Source organism: Aquarana catesbeiana, linkage group LG01 (genome assembly GCF_042186555.1).
Source record: "Aquarana catesbeiana isolate 2022-GZ linkage group LG01, ASM4218655v1, whole genome shotgun sequence".
NCBI lineage: Eukaryota > Metazoa > Chordata > Amphibia > Anura > Ranidae > Aquarana > Aquarana catesbeiana.
The window spans coordinates 760,651,045-760,677,272 of NC_133324.1; the positions used below are offsets into that span (position 1 = coordinate 760,651,045).

Here is a 26,228-nt window from a genome sequence, read left to right on the forward strand (position 1 = left end):
CTGCCCCAAACAACCCTCCATGTTGAGGGCATGTGGCCTGGTATGGTTCAGGAGGGGGGGGCGCTCGCTCACCCTCCCTTTTCTGACCTTCAGGGCTGCATGCTTGGATATGGGTCTGGTATGGATTTTGGGGGGGACCCCACGCCATTAAAAAAAAAAATTGGCATGGGATTTCCCTTCAAAATCCATACCAGACTCGAAGGTATGGATCGGCCCATGTCTTTTTTTCCCTGATTTATTAATGCCGGTCATTCTTTTAGTTAGATTCCACTGTCAGTGGGTACAGTAAAAGGTACAGTATAAAAAAAATGTAATAAAATAAATAATACAATATAAAACAAATGTAAAGTGCCCCCATTCCCCTCTGCTTCCCACCGCAAATGCAAAACAGCATGTTTTGTAGGTCTCACACACTTATGTAAACAGCGATGGTGTGAAGTATTGCCGCAAATGTCAGAGTAAGAGCAATAATTCTAGTACCAGACCTCCTGTGTAATTAAGTGTGACACTGGTAACCATTAAAGACTTTTAAAGCATCACCTATGGATAATTTAAGGTACTGCAGTTTGTCGCTATTCCACAGGCATAAGAAATTTTAAAGCATAATATGTTCGATATCTTTTTACTCGGCGTAACATTGTCTTTTATATTTTACCAAAAAACTGAGTATCATTTTGTGTTTGTGTTCAATGATGTTCAGTGTTTGTGTTATATGATTGAATGTGATGGAAATAAATAAGATATGTATATGTATACAAAACGCATTGGCGTGGCCTGGCTGGAGTCCGGGCTCAGGCTGCCACTCATCTCACTTTATGCCCTTGGATCTGCTTCATGATGTGCGGCTTTGGATCTTTTCCTTTGACAGCATATTTTCTAGCTTTTTTGGTTCATCAATGCTTGTCCATTTATATCATTATGCTTGCAGTGTCATTGCCAGGCTCACCACCAGTAAATGTCAGTAAATCATGTCAGTAAATCTGCCAAACATTGTTTATGTATCTATGTCAGACTGCTGGTAGTTTCTGCAGGTGTATTAAATCGTCATCACCTGAGACTGCCATGTAAAGTCTATGAGCACTTGTAGCTTGGGATATCGGTACTAGATAGTTAGAGAGTTATTGTCATTCTTGTCCATATGTTTTTGTCTGGCAATCACTGGCAATCACTCAGTATGTGGAACATGTGAAGTAGAAAGAGGAGCGTGGAGGAAAAAGAAGAGGATGGAGCAATATGTAGCTGAATAGAAAGGATACAGCACGGAAACTGACTGCCACATTTGGAGGTAACAAGGACTTTTTCTGATTCTTTTTAAATATAATAGACGAAAATGTCTCCTGGATTTTTTTTTCTTCCTCTGATCTCTGAACAATGGCATTCTAGAGGCAGACCTCAGTGAGCCTCAGTGAGCTTGTTATTTATTAAACCTCCTATCTGGTGCTCCTTGGGGTGATTTTGTAGTCACAGTGGTTTGCTATTGTATACAATTTGAAAAGTATTTCCATTGCACTGCATATTGCTAAGCCAATGAAGATCTGTTTTTCAATTCTTTCATCCATGTACAATGTACCGGCAACCATAAAAAACACAAAGTAGTACCCTGTAGTGTTGTTAACACAATAGTCTTGCATCCATCCACTATCATCGGTCAACATGAGCTCTACGATTTACTCATGGAAAAGACGAAGAATACAGAGTCAATGCTTGTGTCTCAGTGCTATCCATAAAAACTGAAGAATTTCTTTTTTAATGACTGTTTAAAAAAAAAGAAAACAGAAAAGAGGCTGTTTTGCTAGGAAGGAAGAAAACTCTGTCTATCAAGACAGTTTTATTTTTTATTTGAATTATCAAGAAGTTTTATTCCTGTGTTTAGTTTATTTGTTTTTTTTTCATTGGGATGTTTCAACCTTCATTTCCCCCTGTACCCTACAAAGACTACCTCACCTTCCAGCCCCTCTTTGTCTCTGCAATGCAAAATTATATTTTGATCCAAAAGAATGTTTCTCTCAGCAGCATTAAAGCCCAACTCTGGTCTGCCACAAAGTGCCCCACCCCAGCTACATGAGTAAAATGATCATTTGGTCTGGATAGGGGGTGGGAGGACATGTACAAATGCCTATTTTATTCCTTGCTCCCTTTGGCAGCTGGCACTTTTCTCTTCTCTTTGATGCTCTGTGGGTCCTCACCATCCTTCTGAACAATGTTAGAATGTTGGTCCTGCATTGTATGTGATGATGTCAGAGAGCTGTGAACAGTGAGACACTGAAACAAACAGGCTTCTGTGGACCTGCTACAAGGAGAGGATAAAGCCGATAAAGCCTGTGGTAGAAAAACAAAATATACACCACCTTATACCTGTTCCACCTAGCCCAACAGTCATTTACCCTGTATAGTGGGTGGGGGACCTCACTGCACGGGTACATTTAAAAGCAGCCCAGAGCGGGGCCTTAGGGCAGATATCCATGGTCACCTAAGAGGCTATATGAGCACTTTCTGAATCAGTCTGTGCTTGTCCTTTGTGTTAAAAAAGTGAAAAAGTTATTTTTTCAACTTTTTTATATTCTGTGTTGCACCTCGGTGCTGTTGATCTGTTGCAGCATTTTTGCAGCCACCTCTGGTCTACAAGCATGCACTCTAGCAATTGCTGCACATCATTGCTCAAGATGGGTTTATTGATGGTGACAACAGAGGAACATATCTATTCAATGTGAATTGGCAAGACCACTTGTAATGTCCAAAAGGAGAGTGTTTGACAACAAGGGGAATAATTAGGTAACAAGGACAGAGCGTTGTCATCCTATGGCAGGAAGTGCAGGAACAAGGACTTTCATGGCAGGATCACCAGGTATTACCTTCATGAAAATTTTAAAAATATTGAAACTTACTTTAAATACAAATACTGTAGCTGCTGACTTTTAATATAAGGACACTTACCTGTCCAGGGATCCTGCGATGTCCTCACCCGAGTTGATTCTTCAATCAGCTTCAGGTGCAGATGCAGGTTCCGGCATCTTTCGTAAGGGAGACATGAAGTGAAGAGTTGCGGCCTGTTTCCTACTGTGCATGCATGAGTCACGCTGTGCCTTGTGAATGGTCCCGTAGTTTTCTGGGACCATTCACATGTGATGTGTCCCAGAAGACTGCGGGAGAAGGAGAGGGGGCCAAACTTCCGGCTCAGTTTGCAATCTGAGCTCAGACGTGGGAGTGGGTGCCTGTCAAAACCAAGTACCTGCTCTCCCCCCAAAAAAATCCAAATGTGGGGGTGCAAACAAGCGGAGCTTCTCCTTTTGGATGAAGCTCTGCTTTATCATGGGACATTAGTGATTGGATTTACAGTATATACTGTATACTTTATTAAGACAGATTCCTATTTAGAAGCTTTTCAGTGTGCATGACAAAACAGCCAAATACCTGAACACACAACAGGTTGCTGTTCATTGAGGAGGGAAGTGAGTCTTATGCTGTGTACACACGGGAGGACTTTTCGACCGGACTGGTCCGGTGGGACGAATCCATCTGACAATCCGACCGTGTGTGGGCTTCATCGGGCCTGCGGCGGACTTTTTCGGTCGAAAATCAGACGGACTTTAGATTTGGAACATGTTTCAAATCTTTCAGACTGACTCGAGTCCGGTCGAAAAATCCGCTCGACTGTATGCTAGTCCAACGGACGAAAAAGATACTAGGGCAGCTATTGGCTACTGGCTATCAACTTCCTTATTTTAGTCCGGTCGTACATCATCACGTACGAATCTGTCGGACTTTGGTGTGATAGTGTGTGCGCAAGTCCGTTCGTTCGAAAGTCTGTCGGAAGTCCGTCAAAATTCTGTCGGAAAGACCGTCGGACCTTTGATGCCGAAAAGTCCGCCCGTGTTTACACGGCATTAGAATTATTAGTATCATGTGTTTATTAGGGGTACAGTGTGTCCTACTTGTACAATATGCTTTTTCCATACCTGGAATGCATGGTCCATGTTTAGAGATTCATCTGAGTTTCTGAACTGGGCTAAAGGGAACTCTGTCACCATCCCTAACCAGCCATGATGGAGTACCTCTGTAAACTAACGCTTCCCTACCTTTGACCTTTATCTCCTTTTCCCTTGGCAGCCCCCTTTTTCTTTCCCCTCACTTTATCTTTATTTTTTTCTCTTCCGATTATTTTCATTTTCCTTGCCTTTTTTTTTTCTCTTTTCCTTCTCTGCGTTTAGCTAGTGTAACACAAACAATATGCACATAGAAGTGATCCCTAAAGCAAAGGCAGTTTATACAACTATCTACATCCTAACTATAATTTTTGATTTACCGTAACTGAATACTTATGTACAGTAAGTACTGATTGTACATTAGTTGGGGAATGTATACCCTTGATCTACAATGGATATACAGTATATTGTACCTCAAACATCGGTAAATGTTTTTTTATACACTTGCACTTTTATGTTTATTATAAATGTGAATTTTGTCTTGAAAATTTGAAAACTTTAATAAAATAAAATTTAAACAAAGACTGTGTCAGAAAAATGTGATTCTTTTACGATCAAAAAGTGTGTGCGTTTCATGGGCTGTAAGTAAAAATCACATGAAAGAAAAATTGCAGGACTACTACTAAGAAAATTACTAAGAAAATTACTATATTTTGATCTTGATGTGCTTTATACCTGTAATGACAACATTCAGTATATGAATTCCTTTTTTCTAATTGCAGATACGTTTTTTTTTATACCTTTCTCTCTTTTCAATGCCATTCTTTCAGGAAAACTGAGAAACATCACATTAAGGGTAAAGTGTTTCTCTTTTCTGAGTGTAAATTGGAGTACGGCCTGCAATGATGCTTAAAAATCAGTTCTTACATAGAGATGTTCACTGCTGGACACAGTTGCACCACATTTGAGTCAGGTTCAATCATCTAGTTGAGGCTCAAAACATCAGAAATAAAGGACAGATAAAGGTAAATTACTTTTTTAACTCAATTCATGCTTTGCCTGGATTGCTGCTCTATTCTCCACTAATCAATTTAGAAGTAAATCTAAGCCTTCAGAAATCCCAAAAAGTGGATTATTATTATTTTATCAAGTTTAAATCTGAATTCCAATAAACGTTTTTTATGAGCTGAATTCCAACAGTCATTCATCATTTATATTACTTCTTTACCTTTTATTTGAATGTCTACAAGCAGAATGTTCTTTTTTGTTTTACATGCACTACAACAGAAATGAAAAATTGTATTCCTTGTAAAAGCAGTACTTCAGGCAAATATAAAATATACACCCTTTAGTCATATTGTAAATTCACTACCACTTGCCGTCCGCCCTATAGCAGTTTGTACCATCTTGAATTTAAACACATTTTAGGGTGTGCCCCCCAAATATGTTTTTGTATATTGTAATAGACCCTGACCAGGTTTTTTTGGGCTGGAGCACCCCTCCCCCTCTTCATTACCTCTTATTTAGTGGCCACCAGTGCATAGGATGTATCCCCTTCAGTTCTTCCACCTAGAGGAGTTCAGCTCCCATGGTTGAGACGCAGGATCTTCCATTCTATTACTAGGGTAGGACCCACTAATTCGGGGTACTTTGTCGCAGTAAGTGGGCTTAGCACTATATGACCATATAGTGTGATCAACCCCTGTATTTTTTTTAATATGTTCCTCTTATTTAGTGGCCACCAGTGCATAGGATGTATCCCCTTCAGTTCTCCCACAGGAGTTCAGGAGTTCAGCTCTCATGGTTGAGACGCAGGATCTTCCATTCTATTACTAGGGTAGGACCCACTAATTCGGGGTACTTTGTCGCATTAAGTCGGCTTAGCACTATATGATCATATAGTGTGACCAAACCCCCGTATTTTTTTGAATATGTTCAGGTGTTTTTAACTAGCCTTGCAGGAAATGTTATTCTTGAATGTGAGTGCTGTAATCTGTTTTGTACTGTTTGTTGGTCTTATAGCAGCACCATCTTGAATTTAAATGCATTTTAGGGTGTGCCCCCCAAATATGTTTTTGGACGTCCTCCCGAACTCTCGCTTCCAGGGGGCGCGTGCATGGAAGTGTCTGTGCTCGGCAGGTTCAATGACAGAGGCCCTTTACCTCGTGATCACTCCCTCCAATGAGGGAGTGATCACAATGCAAACAAACTGGGGTCATGCAGAGGTCCAGCTCTCTTCTCTCCTCACACCAATACAGCGTGCGAGGAGAGAAGAGAAACTGAGTGCCAAACAGTGAGTGTAATTGATTTTTGCAGTGTCCAACAGTGCCTAGCAGTGCCCTACAGTACCACATCAGTGCCACTACAATGGTAATCTGTGCCCTACAGTGCCACTAGTGCCACTACAGTACCCATCAGTGCCACTACAGTACCCATCAGTGCCACCAGTGCCACTACAGTACCCATCAGTGCCACTACAGTGTCACATCAGTGCCACCTATGCCACTACATTGTCCATCAGTGCCACTACATTGCTCATCTGTGCCATCAGTGCCACATCAATGCCACCAGTGCCCATCAGTGCCACCTGTGCCACTACAGGACTTATCAGTCCTACTACAGTGCCACTACAGTGCTCATCTGTACCATCAGTGCCACATCAGTGCCGCTACAGTGCCCTTCAGTGCCACATCAGTGCCATGTCAGTGCTCATCTGTGCCACATTAGTGCCACTACAGTGCTCATCAGTGCCACATTAGTGCCACTACAGTGCTCATCAGTGCCACATTAGTGCTAATACAGTGCTCATCTGTACCGTCAGTGCAACTACAGTCCTCTACAGTGCCACATCAGCGCCACTACAGTGCTCATCTGCACCACTACAGTGCCATCAGTGCTCATCTGTGCCACTACAGTGATTATCAGTGCCAACACAGCACTCGTCAGTGCCGCTACAGTGCCCAATAGTGCACATCAGTGCCCATAAGTGAGTGCTCATCAGTGCCCAGAAGTGACTGCTTATCAGTGTCACCATATCAGTGGATCCTCATCAGTGCCGCCTTACCAGTGCACATCAGTGCCAGCTAATCAGTGCACCCTCAGTGAGGTGCATTAGTGTACATCAGTGCAACCTCAATAGTGCACAAAAGTGCACCCTCATCAGCACCCATCAGTCCACCCTCATCAGAACCCAGCGGTGCAGCCTCCTGAGTAAGCAGTGCAGCCTCATTAGACCAGCATCATCAGCACCCATCAGTGCAGCCACCTCTGTCCCAGTGTGCCTACCACAGCAGTTTTTCACCACTGCCCACAGTCACCGATATGTCAAAAAAAAATTCCACTGAGGAGGCATACCAACTTCTTAGCTTGACCGACAAGAGCAGCAAGGAGTATGCGCTTGATTCTGGTTCAGAATATGAACCCGTTTTAAGCAGTGGGTCCGCTACAGAATCAGAGGAAGAGTAAAGTGTGCCCATGAAACAAAGGCGTTCTGGCATGGAGCAACAGGCTACCACAAGTAGCGCAGTGGCAGCAACCAGCAGCTCAGTGCCATCCATCAGAAAGATAGTGGCATCAACCAGCAGCTCAGTGCCATCCACCAGAAATGCAGTGGCATCAACCAGCAGTTCATTGCCATCCACCAGTAGCACAGTGTCATCCACCAGTATCGCAGTGCCATCCACAAGAAATTAAGTACCACTGCAGCAAAGGCCAAGCACTAGCGGGGTGTCATCTCAGCCCCAAAGAGTTAGAACCCATGCCAGCCTTCACTATGCCCTTGAAAACCCTCTGTGGCTTCCCCCTATTTCAGGAGCAGCAAACATCACCGCCCAGTCAGGTGAACACAGAGAATTTTGCCCCTATTGATTTTTTTTATTTAATTTTTAGCCAAGACCTATTATCTTCCATCATGTCCCAGTGCAACCTCTATGCACAACAGTTCATAACAAGCAACCCTGGTTCAAGTTATGCCCGTCCCTATGAGTGGAGAGAATTAACAGTGGAGGAATTTAAACATGGGACTCACAAAAAAAAATTAATTATACTCCTATTGGTCCACTAACTCCATCCACCACATGTCAATCTATTCATCCATTATGCCAAGATCAAGCTACCTTATGATTATGCAGTTCCTCTATTACAATAAATAAAGTGAACAACAGTGCGCTAGACTCAACCTACTATTTGTGATACAATACTAGTGGTATATAAATATATAAATATATATGTTTTAAAATGCTTCAGTTCTTCGTGACAAAAAAATTTCAATAGATATAGTGATGAAGTAAAAAGGTTAATATGATAAAGTGAAAAATATATATATGTAAATTCCTCCATGCAAAATCAATTTTCAAGGGAAACGACCTGGATGTGGACGCTTTGTATAACGTTCAGAAAGTTGTAGTGAGTGACTCCTCACTCCGCATCTAGTATGTACAAGCACCGTAGGTATCTCCTCACTCCACATCTAGTATGTACAAGCACCATAGATGTCGTCACTAGGCTCCTTGTGACGCATTGCGCCACGCGTCATGTGACTTTCTCAAGACCCTTGAGAGAGTCACGTGACATGTGATGCAATGCGTCGGGAGGAGCCTAGTGACGATATTTACGTTGCTTGTGCATACTGGATGCGGAGTGAGGAGACACTCGCTACAACCTTCTGAACATTATACAAAACGCTGATTGTCTTTTTACACATGTGAGTATAACCATTCACCCTTTGAAGAGTATGTTACATAATAACATTGCGCAATGATGTATTTCTCTTTTGCCTTTATGAGAACCTATGCACACTTAAATCCTGAAAAGTGAAAAAAGCCGGCAGAATTTTATGAGTGAGGGATTGATTGCTGTTGGGACTGCTGTGGTCAGGCTGTCCACATCCAGGTGGTTTCCCTTGAAAATTGATTTTGCACAGAGGAATTTACATATATATATTTTTCACTTTATCATAATAACCTTTTTACTTCATCACTATATCTATTGAAATTTTTTTGTCACGAAGAACTGAAGCATTTTAAAACATATATATTTATATATTTATATACCACTAGTATTGTATCACAAATAGTAGGTTGAGTCTAGCGCACTGTTGTTCACTTTATTTATTGTCACATGGTGTCAGAGCACTATATTTAATTGGTTGCGGCTTGATTCATTTATTCATCTACTATTTTGTTCATATACATAATTTTTGTTTTTTTGGATATCCATACCAGTGCTTTAGTATATATAATTTTTTTTCTCCATTACAATGACAACACCCAGTGCCCTCCCCGAAATAACCCATTATATGACAAATTATTTAAAATTCTGCCCCTTCTAAATTATTTCTCTGAAAAATTCCCCCAGTTACATACTCCCGACCAAAATATCTCTGTGGATGAGTCACTGGTCCACTTCACAGGCAGACTTGGCTTCAAGCAGTTTATCCCCAGCAAAAGGGCCCAATATGGGGTTAGCTCTACAAGCTATGTGACCGAGCCACGGGGTACATCTATGCCTTACTGGTCTTTGAAGGGAAGGGCACCCAACTTCATCCCCCTGAATGCCCAGAGTACATTGGAGCCAGCGGAAAAGTTGTTTGGGAGCTTGTATATCCACTCCTTGGTAAGGGTTACCATCTTTATGTGGATAATTACTATACAAGCTTGCCCCTCTTCCGCAATCGTCACCAGAGGGACATTCCAGCATATGGTACAGTGCGAGCCAATAGGAAGGGCTTCCCCCGAAAAAGGCTCATTACTGAAAGACTACGATAAGGGGAGACGGCGTCTTTGCGGAATGATGAGATATTGGCTATCAGGTGGAGGGACAGACGAAACGTCCACATGCTCACATCGATCCATAACGACACCTACGTGGAAATCCCCAGAAGAAACAGCCCAATCCAGAAACCAGCCTGTATCCATGACTATAATTTATTCATGGGGGGAGTAGACTTCAATGATCAGATGATCGAATCCTACATTCCTACAAGAAAAAGCCGCTATTGGTATAAAAAAGTCTCCATTTATTTTTTCAGTTTGGCCATTTATAATACTTATATTATTTACCGTAAATCTACAGACACCCCCATATCTTATCTTCATTACCAAGAAGAAATTATCTCCACCCTTTTGTAGCCTGAAGGCCCATCAGAAAGTAATCGCCCGGATTCAGTGAACAGACTCTACGAACAGCATTTTCCTGAGAGACTCCTCCGCCATGAAACAGGCCAAAAACATCAGAAGAAATGCCGGGTGTGCTCCAGAGGAGGAGTTAGAAGAGACACCGTGTATTATTGTCCCCAGGCCTCTGTATAGGTGACTGTTCCTGCCGTTACCATACTTTTCTACATTATCAGGGAAGTATGGTAAACGTAATTGTTATTTACCTTCACACCCCTTATGCAACTGCACTAAACTGTACATACCACTGCTTTCTCCAGAACTGACCCTAGCCTGCTATATGACCACGCTTCTGTCGAACGCTAAACATACCTCTGCCTGCTCCGGAACTGACTCTGGCCTGTTATACAACCACGCTTCTGCCTAAAGCTAAATTGTACCTACCTCTGCGTGCTCTGGAACTGACCCTGGACTATTTGACCACATTTTTTGCCTGCCTCTTGGACTGATATTTTACCCTGCTACTGGAGTAGTGGGATTCATAGCACAGGGATCTCACATATGTGAGGGGCTCCAGAATTGTTTTTCTGGATGAAGAAAACTAATTTTTTAGCTTTCTCAATCCTGGATTAGGGTCTGGAGTCTGGAGGCTTCAAAAAGATTTGGGTGGGAGAAGCCTCTACCCCTGTCCCCATTCTTTCCTGGCCTGCTACCTGCACTATGGACCATGTTCCTGCTTACTACCCGGACCGATATTTTGGCACTGCTGGTAATATCTCTACCTGCACTGACCCTGGACTGTATATGGACAGTATCCCTGCCCGTACTGACCTTGGACAATATTCCTGCCTGCTGCCTGGACAGTTCCATTCACTGTTGCTGACCACGTCCCTGCCTGCTGCCTAGATCAGGGCTCTCCTCCTTTGGACAACTGCACTACTATAACCACAGGTAATCTTTTGTTTACCCTTTGCTCCACAGAATGTATTTTGGGGTGTAAGTCTTGGTATGTACATGCTATCTGTTAGAAATATGAAGGGCCTTCAAAAATATGATAGGCTGTCAGGAAATTAGATGCATAATTTATGTCCCTAGAACACCTGATGGTGCTCCTTGGATGTTGAGCCTCTGTATGTGGCCAGGCTGTGTAAAAGTCTCACACATGTGGTATTGCCATATTCAGGAGGAGTAGCAGAATGTATTTTGGGGTGTCATTTTTGCTATGTACATGCTGTGTGTTGGAAATATCTTATAAATAGACAACATTGTGTAAAAAAAAAAAAGTGTTTTAATTTTTTTCCCACATTTTCCAAAAACTTCTGAAAAAAAATGAATTGTTCAAAAGACTCATTATGCCTCATAGATTATACTTTGGGGTGTTTGCTTTCCAAAATAGGGTCATTTTGTGGGTGTTTCCATTGTCCTGGTGCTTCAGGGCCATCAAAAGTGTAATAGGTGGTTGGGAAATGAGATGTGTAAGTTATGCTCCTAGAACGCCTAAAGGTGCTACTTCAATGTTGGGCCTCTGTATGTGGCCAGCTGTGTAAAAGTCTCACACATGTGGTATCGCCATACTGAGGAGGAGTAGCAGAATGTAGTTTGGGGTGTCATTTGTGGTATGCACATGCCATGTGAGAGAAATAACCTGTTAATATGACAATTTTGTGAAAAAAAAATCTTCATTTTGCAAAGAATTGTGGGAAAAAATGACACCTTTAAAAAACTAACCATGCCTCTTACTAAATACCTTGAAATGTCTACTTTCCAAAAATTTGAAAGTTTGGGGGGGTATTTGTACTTTCTTGGCTTGTTAGTGTCTCAAGAAATGAGCCTTCAGTACATCAGGTGTGATCAGGTGTGATCAATTTTCAGTGATTGGCACCATAGCTTGTAGATGCTATAACTTTTACAAAGACCAAATAATTTACACTGATTTGAGTTATTTTTAACAAAGATATGTAGCAGTATACATTTTGGCCAAAATGTATGAAGAAAAATTACTAATTTGCAAAATTTTACAACAGAAAAGAAGAAAAATGCATTTTTTTACAAATTTTTTGGTCTTTTTTCATTTATAGCGCAAAAAATAAAAAAAACAGAGGTGATCAAATACCACCAAAATAAAGCTCTATTTGTGTGAAAAAAAAGTACAAAAATGTAATATGGGTACGGTGTTGCATGACTGAGTAATTGTCTGTCATTCAAAATGTGAGAGCACCAAAAGCTGAAAATTGGTCTGTTTAAGAAGGGGGCTTAAGTGCCAAATGGGCAAGTGGTTAAAGTAACGCAGTGCCGTATCATAAAAAAAATTTCTGGAGCTGAAGTGGTTATTAAATAATTGTATTTTTTAATACTGTTAGTAAAAATGTGTTAATTCTAACATGTCAAGTACTGGTAATCACCTTGCACACCAGAAATCAAGCAGTGCTATCACTGTGGAGACATTTTGGTTAGAATGCGGTCTTCTTAACCTAACTCAGGCACTAGGGGCTTAAGAAGAGGTGTATAGGTAGATATAAATGTTGAGGGAGTACATAGATGTTTATTCATAGTCTGAAATGCGGGATGGAGATGGAGAGTTGACACAGAAAACAGTAAAATTGCAAACTTTCAATAGCCATATCAGTTTTCTGGTGGTATTGTATGGCTGCGGTTTATACAGTACATTGCATGAAGACAAATAATATAAACAGAATATACATCAGCTGTTTCAAATGAATTGGCCTTTACTTTTACAGTCTGACTTATCTCTCAATGTATAATATACAGTAATTGATGACAGCCAAAGCTACAGAGCTCTGTCAACATAACATGCAGTTGAGTACTTTGCCTATGAAAGCAAGCTGTTGACACAACCTGTTTAAAATAACATACCTGTTTAAATAAAACCTTTTGTACTTATTAAAACTAGCAAAGGTGTGCCCATTTCAGAACAGGTAAGTGTGTGGAATGGAGCTGATTGTCACAACAGCATTAAGTGTGAGGTGATCAGGAGGGATCTACTGTGACCAGTGGGTGAGTTGGTCAGTGAGCAATGTAACTGGAGGTTGAGGTTGCCTGGGGTTCACTCTGAGGGGGGTAAGGTATTCTGGAGGGGGGTGTATTGTGACCAATGGGGTGGCTGGATGTAATGCAATGGGGGAGACACTCTAGAAAGGCAATGTGTTGTGATTGGGGAACAGTATGGTGTGTTGGAAGGACAGCAGTATATAATATAAAGTACTGTGAACTATAGACTGTATGCATTATACCTATCTATCCAGCAGGTGGCACTGTAGTGTTTATCTATGCTAATGTAATCAGAGGATGTGTTATCTCTCTCAGTGTATGTAGTTGTATCCTCCTTTTCCTGCTCCTGTCTCCATGATGTAAAGATATGTTCTGATATTTCTTTTTTTTACACTTTAAATTTGTATTATTTTTTACAAAATACATTCCAGTATAGATGAATACAATTAATTGGTATTGATTATCATATTGCATAGAACAGATAATACCAAAAATTGGGGAATAAATAACAAGAAGTAATAATAACTTTAAGGTACAATATCTGAAGTTTGATATCCCGCTACCATCCACCGCAAGTGGGATTATACTGTAGGCAGGAGCTGGTCATCAAATATTCAAATTTTTAGGAATGAAAAGAAGAAGAGGGGTCTATAAGAAATGCAATATCTTGGTATATCATATATCACTATTCTTTAAGTAATTGGAGGCTCTTGGGTTGTTTATCCAAACTTGCCTTATTTTTTTTTTTTGAAGATAGTGATAGAGAAATTTTTGAATGCATTTCATATTGGGCCTGAGTGTTTAGTCTTATAATGACATTTGAAAAGTTAGGAGCTTCTGTGCATTTCCACATATTGGCAATGGTAAGTCTTGCTGCTATCAGGATATGTGATACTATTGTTCTATAGCAATGTGGGTATATATCTAGATTTAATCCTAATAATGCTGTTGCCGCTGTCAGTTCTGTTAAATTACCTGTAAGTTCTTCAATAAAGGAGGAAACTGAGTTCCAAAAACTTGTAAGATTCTTGCATGACCAAAGAATATGGTATACGTTTCCCACTAATTCCTCACACCTCCAGCAGATGGAAGGGAATATTTTGGATAATCTATAAGGTGTCAGGTACCATCTGTTAAGAATTTTTTTGTGAATTATCCCAATGTTCTATACATGAGGATGCTTTACTAGTGATCAATAGGGCTTTATGCCATTGTCCCCATGTTAGGATTTTTTTCCTCTGGGGAAGAAGAGGAGACTAAACAAGTAACAAGGCGCAATATGCAGATACCTTACAATGTAGTACCTAATAGTCCAGGAATGTGGGTGTACAGATGTGTACACTGGTAATATAAAACCGCAGAAGAAAACCGGAAGAAGAAGAGAGAAGGTTGTACTTTTTGAAATTTGTGAAAATAGTGTGTGAAAATATTTCCATATTTCTGTTGGGATATCAATTTTGTCAGAAAGGATTATATTTTTTAGATATGCGCATTTGCTGAATTTCCCTTCCTCTATGTTCTTGAAGTGTGCTTGTAGGCAGTTATAAGTTTGGAAGTCTTGTTTGGTCCATTCTTTCGTTGATTGACATATTTTACAGTAGTCTATTATTCTTGTGGGCAATGCTATTCTAGTGAACAAGTTTCTCTTTTTAGTTTTAGATAGAATATGTTTCCAAGCTATTAAAGTTGATTTAATAGAAAGGAGGTTTGGAACAATTATTTTTTTGGTTATTATGTTCTGATATTTCTCCATTAAAGAAAAGCTATTGCTGTATCCAAGAAGCTTCCAGCGCATAATTTCAATACTCTGCACAACATGGTGAAGTATATTCCGGTAAGTGCCGCTGTTTCTGGCCATCTTGCTCCAGATTATGTTTAATGCTAAAGAATTAACAGTATCTGAAAATAATTTCCTAGTTCAGGGGCAGCCTTCCAGAGGTTTAAAGAATATGTAAACACAACATTTCATATTCCTGATATGTGCCTGCTGTACCATGTACTTGTATGAAAAAGTCTCCTGCTCTCTTTATAATGCTTCCTTTGTGTGAAATCCCTGTTGTTTCTGCCAGTCCCTCTGCTTTCCTATTAAAAACTGACCACACTAAGCAGGAGAGCACACCGTGGTCAGTTCTCAAGCTGTGCTGGGAACTCAGCCTGCTCTCCTCCAATTATCAGACTTGACACACCCCTGTACAGCCTTTCACTGGAAAGCTCAATGTACTGCTGCTTCTCCCCCCTCCCCCCAGCTCTTATGCAGCTGAGAACAGAGGGAATGTGATCACTTATAAAAAAGGGAAAAAAGGTATTTAAAATGTTTATTTTTATATCTATACACAAGTGTTTTGCCTTTCATTTCTATTTTAAACTAAATGGGCTGTTTTTACAAGGTGATCATTTACAATCACGTTAAATCTTCTAAACATGACTTTGATTTTTTTTTCAAGGAATGCATTTTCAGTTTTACAAAGAGATACATTATAAAACACAATCACATCAATAGGCAAAGAATAATAAAAAGTTTTTACTTGGGATCTTAACTGTAAGGCTCCAGTCACACCTAGGCGACTTGAATCACGGGCGGAATCGCCACGATTTGGCCCAAGATTCCAAATAGCAGCAATGCTGCGATGCCACTACTTCTTAATGGTACCCCAATCGCAGTACAATTTTGTCACACGATAAATTCCGTCAAATTGCAAAGTATGACACTGTCACCCAAAAGAAGCTCCTGCTCCTTTTTGAGCAACAAGCTTTGTGTGTTGCGATTTTGCCGCAATTGCAGCCCGATTTATTGCAGAGAACTGTCTGTGCTGACAGGGGAATCAGTCAGCAGACTGACTTGAACAATGAGACATGTCCCCCACCTTTGGACTATACAAGAAGGGCTGTTATTACAGCAAAACAAGCCAAAAAACACATCTTTCATATCACAAGACAGAAAACATTCCTATGAATAGTGTATGTTTTTATTGTAATTCGGGGTGTTTAATATTTGATGGCTTATGCTTTTATACACGCCGTTATGTGAAATGTCCATAATAATATTTATTTATTAACACATTCTTGTATCATAAGTTACAGTTAGGAAGTTAGTAATTGGGGCGAAGAAAAGAAAACTGTATTTGCACATGACATGTTGTCTTTAGCAAATATTTTTCTTTGTATGTAAGCAATATGCCATGAAAAAAACTTGACATGTGCAAATTGGACTGACAGCGTATCGCATGAATTAAAGTCAGATAGTGTTAACTGGAGCTGACAGGTGCTATACAAGATGTGCATATAATACACACTAAATAATGTAAAGCTATGTCTGGGCACCTAAATGTACTTTATCAAGCACAAGAAGAGATAACATGTTTCACAAACCTTTGAAATGTTGCTTGATCGACTTGCTGAGCGCCCAAGGGATTTGTCATTCTGCAAAACAAAATTAGATTACCAAAATAGGTGTGATAAGTATGTAGGATTGTATCTTCTAGCTTCACTTTCATCCATGCTGTGTCAATTAGATTTAATTACTAGGTAGAACACTGGAGTTTGAATTGATGTCTTTAAATGCTATAATTATCAAAGTATTGTACTGACGTGTGTTGATTATACAGTTTTGGCTTCAGAGTTTGAAAGCGTGAAAAAAAAATAACTTGAACTGAGTTATCTACTAATTTCCTGCAGAGCAAATAATCTTAAGAATAACTAAGGTATGTTTTCAGTGAGTATTGATTGTGGGTGTTCTAGTTATCAAACTTCCCTGAAAGTATATTTATCATATATGCTGTATTATATACACTATATTGTCAAAAGTATTGGGACGCCTGCCCATTATACACACGTCAACTTTAATGGCATCCCAGCCTAAGGGCCCTTTCACACGGACGTGTCCGTGTACGGGCTCCGCCGATCCCCGCTGAGCAGGCAGATGACAGGTCTGTCTCTGCACACTGTGCATGGACCGACCTGTCAGAGCGCCACTCTCCTCTATGGGAGATCGAATGAAGACAGACTATAGAGTCCGTTTTCATCCCATCCGATCTGCAGACAGGTGGAAAAGTAGGGTTTTCCTCCGTCATCAGAAATGGAGCACAGAGGAGACTGATGTTCATCCGCTGACATCCACTATCCCATAGGAATACATGTATGTCCGTTTTTCATTCGAAAACGGATGGATGAAAAACAGACATACTGTCCGTCCATGTGAAAGGGGCCTTAGTCCGCAGGGTTCAATATTGAGTTGGCCCACCCTTTGCAGCTATAACAGCTTCAACTCTTCTGGTAAGGATGTCCACCAGGTTTAGGAGTGTGTCTATGGGAATGTTTGACCGTTATTCCAGAAGCACATTTGTACCGTCAGGCACTGATGTTGGACGAGAAGACCTGGTTCATAGACTCTGCTCTAATTCATCCCAAAGGTGTTCTATCGTGTTGATGTGCAGGCTAGTTAGGTTCCTCCACCCCAAACTCACTCATCCATGTCTTTATGGATCTGCTTTGTGCACTGGTGCGCAGTCATGTTGGAACAGGAAGGGACCATCCCCAAACTGTTCCCACAAAGTTGGGAGCATGAAATTGTCCAAAATGTCTTGGTACGCTGACGCCTTAAGAGTTCCCTTCACTGGAACTAAGGGGCCAAGCCCAACCCCTGAAAAACAACCCCACACCATAATCTCCTCTCCACCAAATGATTTGGACCAGTGCACAAAAAAAGTCCATAAAGACATGGATGAGCGAGTTTGGGGTGGAGGAACTTGATTGGCCTGCACAGAATCCTGGCCTCAACCAATAGAACAATTTTGGGATGAATTAGAGTGGAGACTGCAAGCCAGGCCTTCTCTCCAACATCAGTGCCTGACCTCACAAATGCACTTTTGGAAGACTGGTCACACATTCCCATAGACACACTCCTAAACCTTGTGGACAGTCTTCCCAGAAGAGTTGAAGCTGTTATAGCTGCAAAGGGTGGGCCAACTCAATATTGAACCCTTCGGACTAAGACTGGGATGCCATTAAAGTTCATGTGCGTGTAAAGGCAGGTGTCCTAATACTTTTGATAATATAGTATATATATATATATATATACATATATATATATATATATATATATGTGTGATCTTTAAAAAGTCTTTAAAAGTTACTGCACTTTCTTATATTTAATAGATTTAAAAAGAAGTGCAGACATTTTTTGTACTGTAAATATACAGTATATATGATTTTCACATCCTTGGTTAGTTTCCCATGCATTGATGATGGTGTTTCCTATACAGACATAAAAGTTCTCTAATGCCTTATTTCAGACAATGCTCTCAGCACACTCAACAACTGATTAGGTGAAGATGAAGAGGTTTAAGGATAAGCCACCTAGATATAGCACTTTTTGAATCAGTCTGAGGAGATGTGTGCAGAGAGAAACATGCAGAGTACAATCATTATGTTTTGTTATTAAAGTGGCTCTAAAATCAAAAACAAAAATCTTTTCTCTGCAATAAAATAAAAAAGTCAGACTATCTGTTCTCTCTCTGCCCCTAAACACGTAACTGACTCCTCCAATAGACTCCATAGATTCGTGCTGCTGTCAGTCAAACTCCTGTCAGGAGCCAGTGAAGACATGACTTACATACACTGTGTGTGTCTATGGACGCACACAGCCATTGGTCGGGTGAGCACAGGTGCCCCCTAACCACTCAGCTTGCTAAGTAGGCACTGGAGGAGGAAGGAGTGGGGGGGCTGCTAAAGGGGAGGTAAGGGACTGCTCTGTGCAATATGATTGCATAGAGCAGTTAAGTATAACCTCTTTTATTTTAACAACAAAATTCTTTGATATTACTTTAAACAGAAAAAGCAGACTGTATTTGTAACATATAAATAGAATCTCATCGATGCACATATAGCATATAATTACAAACTAAAAAACATAAAACATTTTGTTTTAGGTGTATGTAAACCCTAACAATGAACATCTCTTGTTTACTCCCCTTTGGTCTGTTAAATACACAATTGAAAACATTTAGTTGTACAGTAAAACCTCGGATTGCGAGCGACATGGTTTACTAGCGTTTCGCAATACGAGCTGTTTTTTTTTTTAATCCTGACTTGATTTGTGAGCGTTGTCACAAGATGAGCAGGATTCAAGCCTCTGGGGTGTGCAGTACCGCTTGTGGCCAGAGGTAGGGGGGCGCCAGAGACACTCAGAGACACTTGGAGACATGCAGGTTTCTGAGTGTCTCAGAGTGTCTCCGAGTGGTCTCCGAGCTTCTCTACCACCCCCCCCCACCTCTGGCCACATGTGGTAGTACATACACTAGCAGTGACATTGGAATGCATTATCTGAGTTTCCATTGATTCTTATGGGGAAACTCGCTTTGATATGTGAGTGCTTTGGATTACAAGCATGCTTCTGGAACAAATTATGCTCATAATCCAAGGTACTACTGTATATGTTCAATATGTACAAAAAATACCTGTTGCTCCTGTCAGAAATTCAATGGCTATATTACCTCCTGTAGTGATTTGGCAGTTCTCTGAAATTTTTACCAATGTAATTATTACTGCCTGGGTTCTCTCTTTGAACTACACACCATTCCCCTCCTCTCCCTATATTATGGAAATGAGGAGAGGGGGAGGTGTTCTGTAGCCCTAATACACTTCCTGACCTAGGGTGACAACACTGCTCATCTATAGATAGAGTAAATTGAGCATTGTCACTCTAGTACAGGAAGTGTGTTACTGGCAGGATCAAAAGTTTAAAATAAAGAAAAGACCAGAAAGAAGAAGAATGGATCGTATCTAAAGATAAGTAGGCTGCAATATATAACATTTTTGACCCCCCGTGTGTGCCCCGTCAAAACGCTTCTTAATTTTTTGTGGTTACTAGCCAACGGAAACACCCACTGGATTTTTATACTCCAATGGCATTATATTTACACCAGGTTTCCCAGTTGCAACCAACCATAGTAGATATTAGCAATTTATACAACCGTCATAGGTGTGCACAGCCTATTGCATTAGGGTGTGCACCCCAAAGCTCAAACACTATACACATTACACACTATACACATATATACACATTTGTGTGTGTATATATATATATATATATATATATGTATATATATATATATATATATATATACACATGATATTGTCAAAAGTATTGGGACACCTGCCTTTACACGCACACAAACTTTAATGGCATCCCAGTCTTAGTCCGTAGGGTTCAATATTGAGTTGGCCCAGCCTTTGCAGCTATAACAGCTTCAACTCTTCTGGGAAGGCTGTCCACAAGGTTTAGTGTGTCTATGGGAATGTTTGATCATTCTTTCAAAAGCGCATTTGTGAGGTCAGGCACTGATGTTGGACGAGAAGGCCTGGCTCGTAGTCTCTGCTCTAATTCATTCCAAACGTGTTCTATCAGGTTGAGGTCAGGACTCTGTGCAGGCCAGTCAGGTTCCTCCACCCCAAACTCTCTCATCCATGTCTTTATGAATCTTGCTTTGTGCACTGGTCCAAATCATTTGGTGGAGGGGGATTATGGTGTGGGGTTGTTTTTCAGGGGTTGGGCTTATAATATTAACAAAAACATATAAAATTAAGTGTAACAATCTAAAAAATAAAAATTCCAAAGTGCTATAATGGTGTGAACCTCCAAACTAAAAAGTTAATGCACTTGAACTTAATTTGTATTGCAATTATCTGAAGAGGAGTTTTCACCATCCCTGCTAAGTTTATATTTTGATGTCTTGCTTTCAGTTTGATGTGTATTATATGTGAAGTTGCGTATCACAGAGACCGCTATTATGGTATTATTGAAGGTAATTGAGATTTCCATACATTAGATGGTTCCACCATTATTAAGTTATTGATTAGTAAGTTAGCGCTGTGGGCTGTGTGGTGTGGGAATACACGTAACACTGCTTAGCAGCAGGCCTTTTACTGACACTTTTTTGACTTTACCTCCAGTAGTTTATTGTAAATAGTGGTGTGGTGATCACCTGTTAGGCCCTTTTCACACGTGCGGATCCGTTTTTACTCCTCCGCTTGCTCAGCAGGGATAGCTCAGTTGATCCCCGCTCAGCCAGGGGATGACAAGTCCTCCTCTGCACTCTGTGCAGGGACGGACCTGTCAGAGCTCCGCTTTCCCCTTTGGGGGGATCGGATGATTACAGACCGCCTGTCCGTTTTCATCCGTTCCGATCCAATTTTTTTTTTTTTTGCAGATCGGATCGGGGCGGATCGGATGTCAGCGGACATGTCACCGCTGACATCCGACACTCCATAGAGATGTATGGAGCGCCAGTTCAGATCTGCCTGAAAAAACTGACAGGCGGATCTGAACAGTCCGCACGTGTTAAAGGGGCCTTATACTGTACTAAAGATTGGCATGTGGCATTAAAAAACATTGACAGATTTCAGTTGTGCTCCACCAGGCCACCCCCCCCCACACACACACACACACACATGAACAATGTGCCTGGCTGCAGAGTTTATCTCCCCATCCCTGCACTTGGTGCACTGATGAGCACTGATTGGCAGCACTGATGGGCACTGATTGGCAGCACTGATGGGCACTGATAGGCAGCACTGATTGGCAGCAATGATTGGCAGCACTGATGGGCACTAATAGGTGCCCCTGATTGACACTGATAGGTGGCATTGATTGGCAGCACGGATGGGCACTGATATTTGGCACTGAGTGGCAGCACAGATGGGCACTGACAGGCAGCGCTTTTGTCCACTGATAGGCAACACAGATTGTTAGCACTAATTGGCACTGATTGGCAGCACTGATGGATCCTGATTTCCACTGATAGGTGGCACTGATTAGCAGCACTGATAGGTAGCACTGATTGGCATTGATAGGCTGCATTGATTGGCAGCCCTGATTGGCACTGATTGGCAGCATTGATGGGCAGTAATTGGCAGCACTGATGGGCACTGATAGGTGTCACTAATAGGCCACAATGATTGGCACTGATAGGCAGTACTGACTGGCAGCACTAATTGGCACTGATAGGCAGCACTGGTGGGCACTGATTGTCAGAACTGATTGTCACCGATTGGCGGCACTGATGGGCACCGATTGGCAGCACTGATGGGCACTGATTGACAGCACTGATAGGCACTGATGGGCACTGATATGTAGCACTGACTGGCAGCACTGATGGGCACTAATAGGTGCCCCTGATTGACACTGATTGGTGAAACTGATTGGCAGCACGGATGGGCACTGATAGGCAGCACTGATGCCTACTGATAGGCAGCACAGATTGTTAACGCTATTTGGCACTGATTGGCAGCACTGATGGGCACTGATAGCCACCGATAGGCAGCAATGATGGGCACTGATTGGTGGCACTAATGGGCCCTAATTGGTACTGATAGGTGGCACTGATTGGCACAGATAGGCAGCACTGATGGGCACTGATTGCCATTGATAGGCTGCACTAATTGGCAGCATTGATGGGCAGTAATTGGCAGCACTGATGGGCACTGATAGGTGGCACTAATAGGCAGCACTGATTGGCACTGATAGGTGGCACTGACTGGCAGCACTGACTGGCACTTATATGCAGCACTGGTGGGCACTGATTGTCAGCACTGATTGGCACTGATAGGTGGCACTGATGGGCACTGATTGGCACTGATAGGCAGCACTGATTGCCATTAATAGCCAGCACTGATAGGCACTGATAGGCAGCACTTATGGGCACTAATTGGCACTGATAGGCAGCACTGATAGGCACTAATAGGCAGCACTGATGGGCACTAATTGGCAGCACTGATAGGCACTGATTGGCATTAATAGGCAGCACTGATTGGCACTGATAGGCAGCACTGATGGACACCAATTGGCAGTATAAGTAGCACTGATAGATGGCACTGATGGGCACTGATAGGCAGCCTTGATGGGCACTGATAGGCAGCACTGATGGGCACTAAGTGGCACTGATAGATGGCACTGATGGGCACTGATAGGCAGCACTGATGAACACTGATTGGCAGCATTGATTGGCAGTAATGGGCACTGAAAAGCTACACTGATGGGCACTGATAGGCTGTACTGATGGGCACTGGTTGGCAGCATTCATTGGTACTAATAGGCAGCATTGATGGACACTTATTGGCAGCATTGATTGGCACTGATAGGCAGCACTGATGGGCTCTGATTGGCAGCGCTCATGGACACTGACAAAGGAGAGAGGGAGTTTCACATGCAGCAGACGCCATGACGCCTGGGCGGGACCGAGCAGATATCAAACACCAATGATTGGGCTGCTTAAGAAAGGGGGCGGAGCCACATAAATGTCAGCGACCCACCCAGACCCCATCCCATTGGCTGGTGTTTGATAGCTGTTCAGCCCTGCCCATCTCCGACATTGCGGCTGAGTTGTGACAGCTGGTCCCTCTCCATGCATGCAGTTACATTACCTGACAGTTTCACACACTGAGCAGCTCTGGTAAGCCTCACGATCTGCTGAATGTGAAACGGTTTCACAGGCAGCATGGGCTACACACTGCTTGGATGCAGCTTTTCACAGCAGATCTCGGGAGACATCACGGTGATTAGGGTGTGCCCAGGGACACCCAGCACACCCTGTGCACACGACTATGACAACCGTGATGTTCTGTTGTTTCTCCATAATATAGAATAAAACAGTTGTGGAGCCCAGCAACCTAAGGCTTACACCTTCATTGGGCCATGAGGGTGGAACACAAACTGGTGAAGAGATATCTCATCAATGGAGCCCAAAGAGTATAATAAGCCGGCAAGAGATTCATCCTATCAATGACAAGGAAAATAAATTATGGATTGACATGATTATGTGATAATTATAATATAATTACTGTGACCATATCTGACCAAAAAAAAAAAAAATACAGATTTCCGAATTTTTTTTCAAAAACCAGCCCTTTTGGGAGGGTCATGTTCTGCACAATCCTGTTGCTCTCAGTGGTTTCTTAGGTTAACTCATACATTACTACTCTTTCCAATAGTAATGTAGAGGTCAGTGGGAGGAACCACTAAACAGAGTATGGGACTAGGAGATTGACACTCAAGGAAGTGTCAACTGAAGATTCTTAAAGGAGTTGTAAAGGCAGAAGGTTTTTTATCTTAATGCATTTTATCCACCTTAAGGCCGGCCATAGATGGTTCAAATCTCGGCCGGTTCAGCTCAAAGTCAAATTCCAAACTGTGCACACAAGCACCTCTAGCTTCACTAGCTGACCTCCTGACTTTACTGACCTCCTCTCTCCTGGGTGGAATCGTGAACTAGGGCCCACACCTATCCTAAAATGCCTGTGCATACTTGTACAATCAGTGGGAGCTACTAGCTCACAAAACATGGAACCAGGACTGGAGACTTCATCCCTCCCAAAGTCTTTATGAAGCTCCAGGACCTACTGCATATCAGAACTTACTAATTCTAGGGAACACTGAACAATTAGTTTCCCATGCAACAAACATACATCCTGGAGTAGCTGAACTTGTATGAATGAGAATCCTGAGTGACACTTGACTCAACTCGACACCGTGACATTGTACTGTTACAATATATATATATATATATATATATATATATATATATATATATATTGTCAGTGACAGTAGCACAGTAGCAAATATGAGAATGAGAATTATTACAAACAACATTTGCTCACGGAAATCGCTGATGTTTTGCAGGGAATTTAATATAGCGAGTAAAATGGAAATGTAGCTGGAATAATTTCAGAAATGGACAACACAACAAAAGAAGGATAGAGGTTTGTCCGTCTGTAAAATCTTGTGTCACACCAGTCGTGAATTAATTATCTGTGATGACTGTGACAGCAAGAAGTTCACATGGGCAAACAAAAATGATGAAGATAAAGTACAATATGCTTTTTGGAACTTGTTATAAGCCATCTCATATAAAAAGTGCTGAAGATCAAACACTGCCACAATCTGAAAAAAAAGCCAGTAGAAATTGAGTGCATATTATGAGTGATAAATATTACTTAAAACAGTGATATATTAAGGTAATTTATTTAAATAGAAGGTGTTTGGCATTTGCTGATTAAAAGAGGTTTGAAAAGCTGGAAGCACATATATTTTTCTGGTTTATTATTAAGGGTGACATCAATTATCCAGAGTGAGACATTAAAGCTACTTTTCCTAGTAAAGGGCACAGATTTTTGTCAACATTACAAGACAATTATCTAAGAAAAGTGGTAACTTTACTAACGAGATGGGAAGCTCTGCTTGATTTGATAATTTCTAACAAAATTCCATATCATGTATGCAGGTTCGGATGTTTGTGAGCAATGACATTAAAACACCATTGTAATGTTTTAGTTGCTTTTTATTGACGTATTTGATAAGAGGATTTGTACAAAAATAATTCTAAGAAAAAAATTAAAACCAATATGCCTGAATAGGAATAGGAAAGTATTAAAGGCTAGATTCACCTTTCTGCAAGAAATAATAAATGCACATATTTTTGCAGGAAACAAAATGTGCATTTATTATTTCTTGCACAGGAGCCTGCAGAGCATTGCACCCACAATCAGTGAATCGCGGGTACGATGTCAGGCTCCTGCAGACATGTTCTATGGCTTTCTGCCCGTACCTCTGCAGAGGCAGTGGCAGACAGGACTTGTATTTTTCTCATTCACAATTATCTGTGAATGAATTACGCATCTGTCCAGGCGGAGCCACACCGGAGTGCCCTCAGAATAGATATAGACATCTTTCCTTTACAGGATAGTTATTATAGGGTTTAGAAGGTGGGAGCCAGATTAAGCTTAGATAACATTTGACTGGCATTCTACTTTAAGCAATTAAGTTCCTGATTTGGCAATTTAGCCTCCATCTCCAGCCTTCCTACTGCATAGTGTATCATCACTATCCCCTCTGTCCAATCAACAGGGAGCTAACCCAGGATACAGTAATGCTCATCCAGCAAGCAACAGAGTGGTCTTATTGAGTAGTATAGATGTGTTTATTCCATCAATGGTTAACCAGAATTAGAAATCATTTACTGTGTGTATTTTAGCTGTATATTAATTTCTTTTATTGGTCTGATGCATGAAACTGGAATTACTTGTGCTATTTTTGATGAAATACAACAAGATAATGTATAGTACAGGGTGACCGATAGGAGTCCCACCTTTTTTGAGAACAGGTAGTACATGATAAGTGGTGATGGGAGGG

The 26,228-nt window shown here is 41.3% G+C and overlaps 1 protein-coding gene across 4 annotated transcripts in view; it reads right to left on the reverse strand.

Moving 5' to 3' along the window:
• Positions 1-26,228, reverse strand: part of MARCHF1 (membrane associated ring-CH-type finger 1) — a 554,749-nt gene that overhangs the window by 343,236 nt on the left and 185,285 nt on the right. For 3 of the 4 annotated variants that reach the window (XM_073606075.1, XM_073606080.1, XM_073606083.1), the window contains one exon: positions 16,415-16,465. The exons of the other annotated variant lie outside the window; for it this stretch is intronic. In XM_073606075.1, the coding sequence (XP_073462176.1) occupies positions 16,415-16,465 (51 nt within the window). The remainder of the gene's footprint in view (positions 1-16,414; positions 16,466-26,228) is intronic. 4 annotated transcript variants of the gene reach the window in all.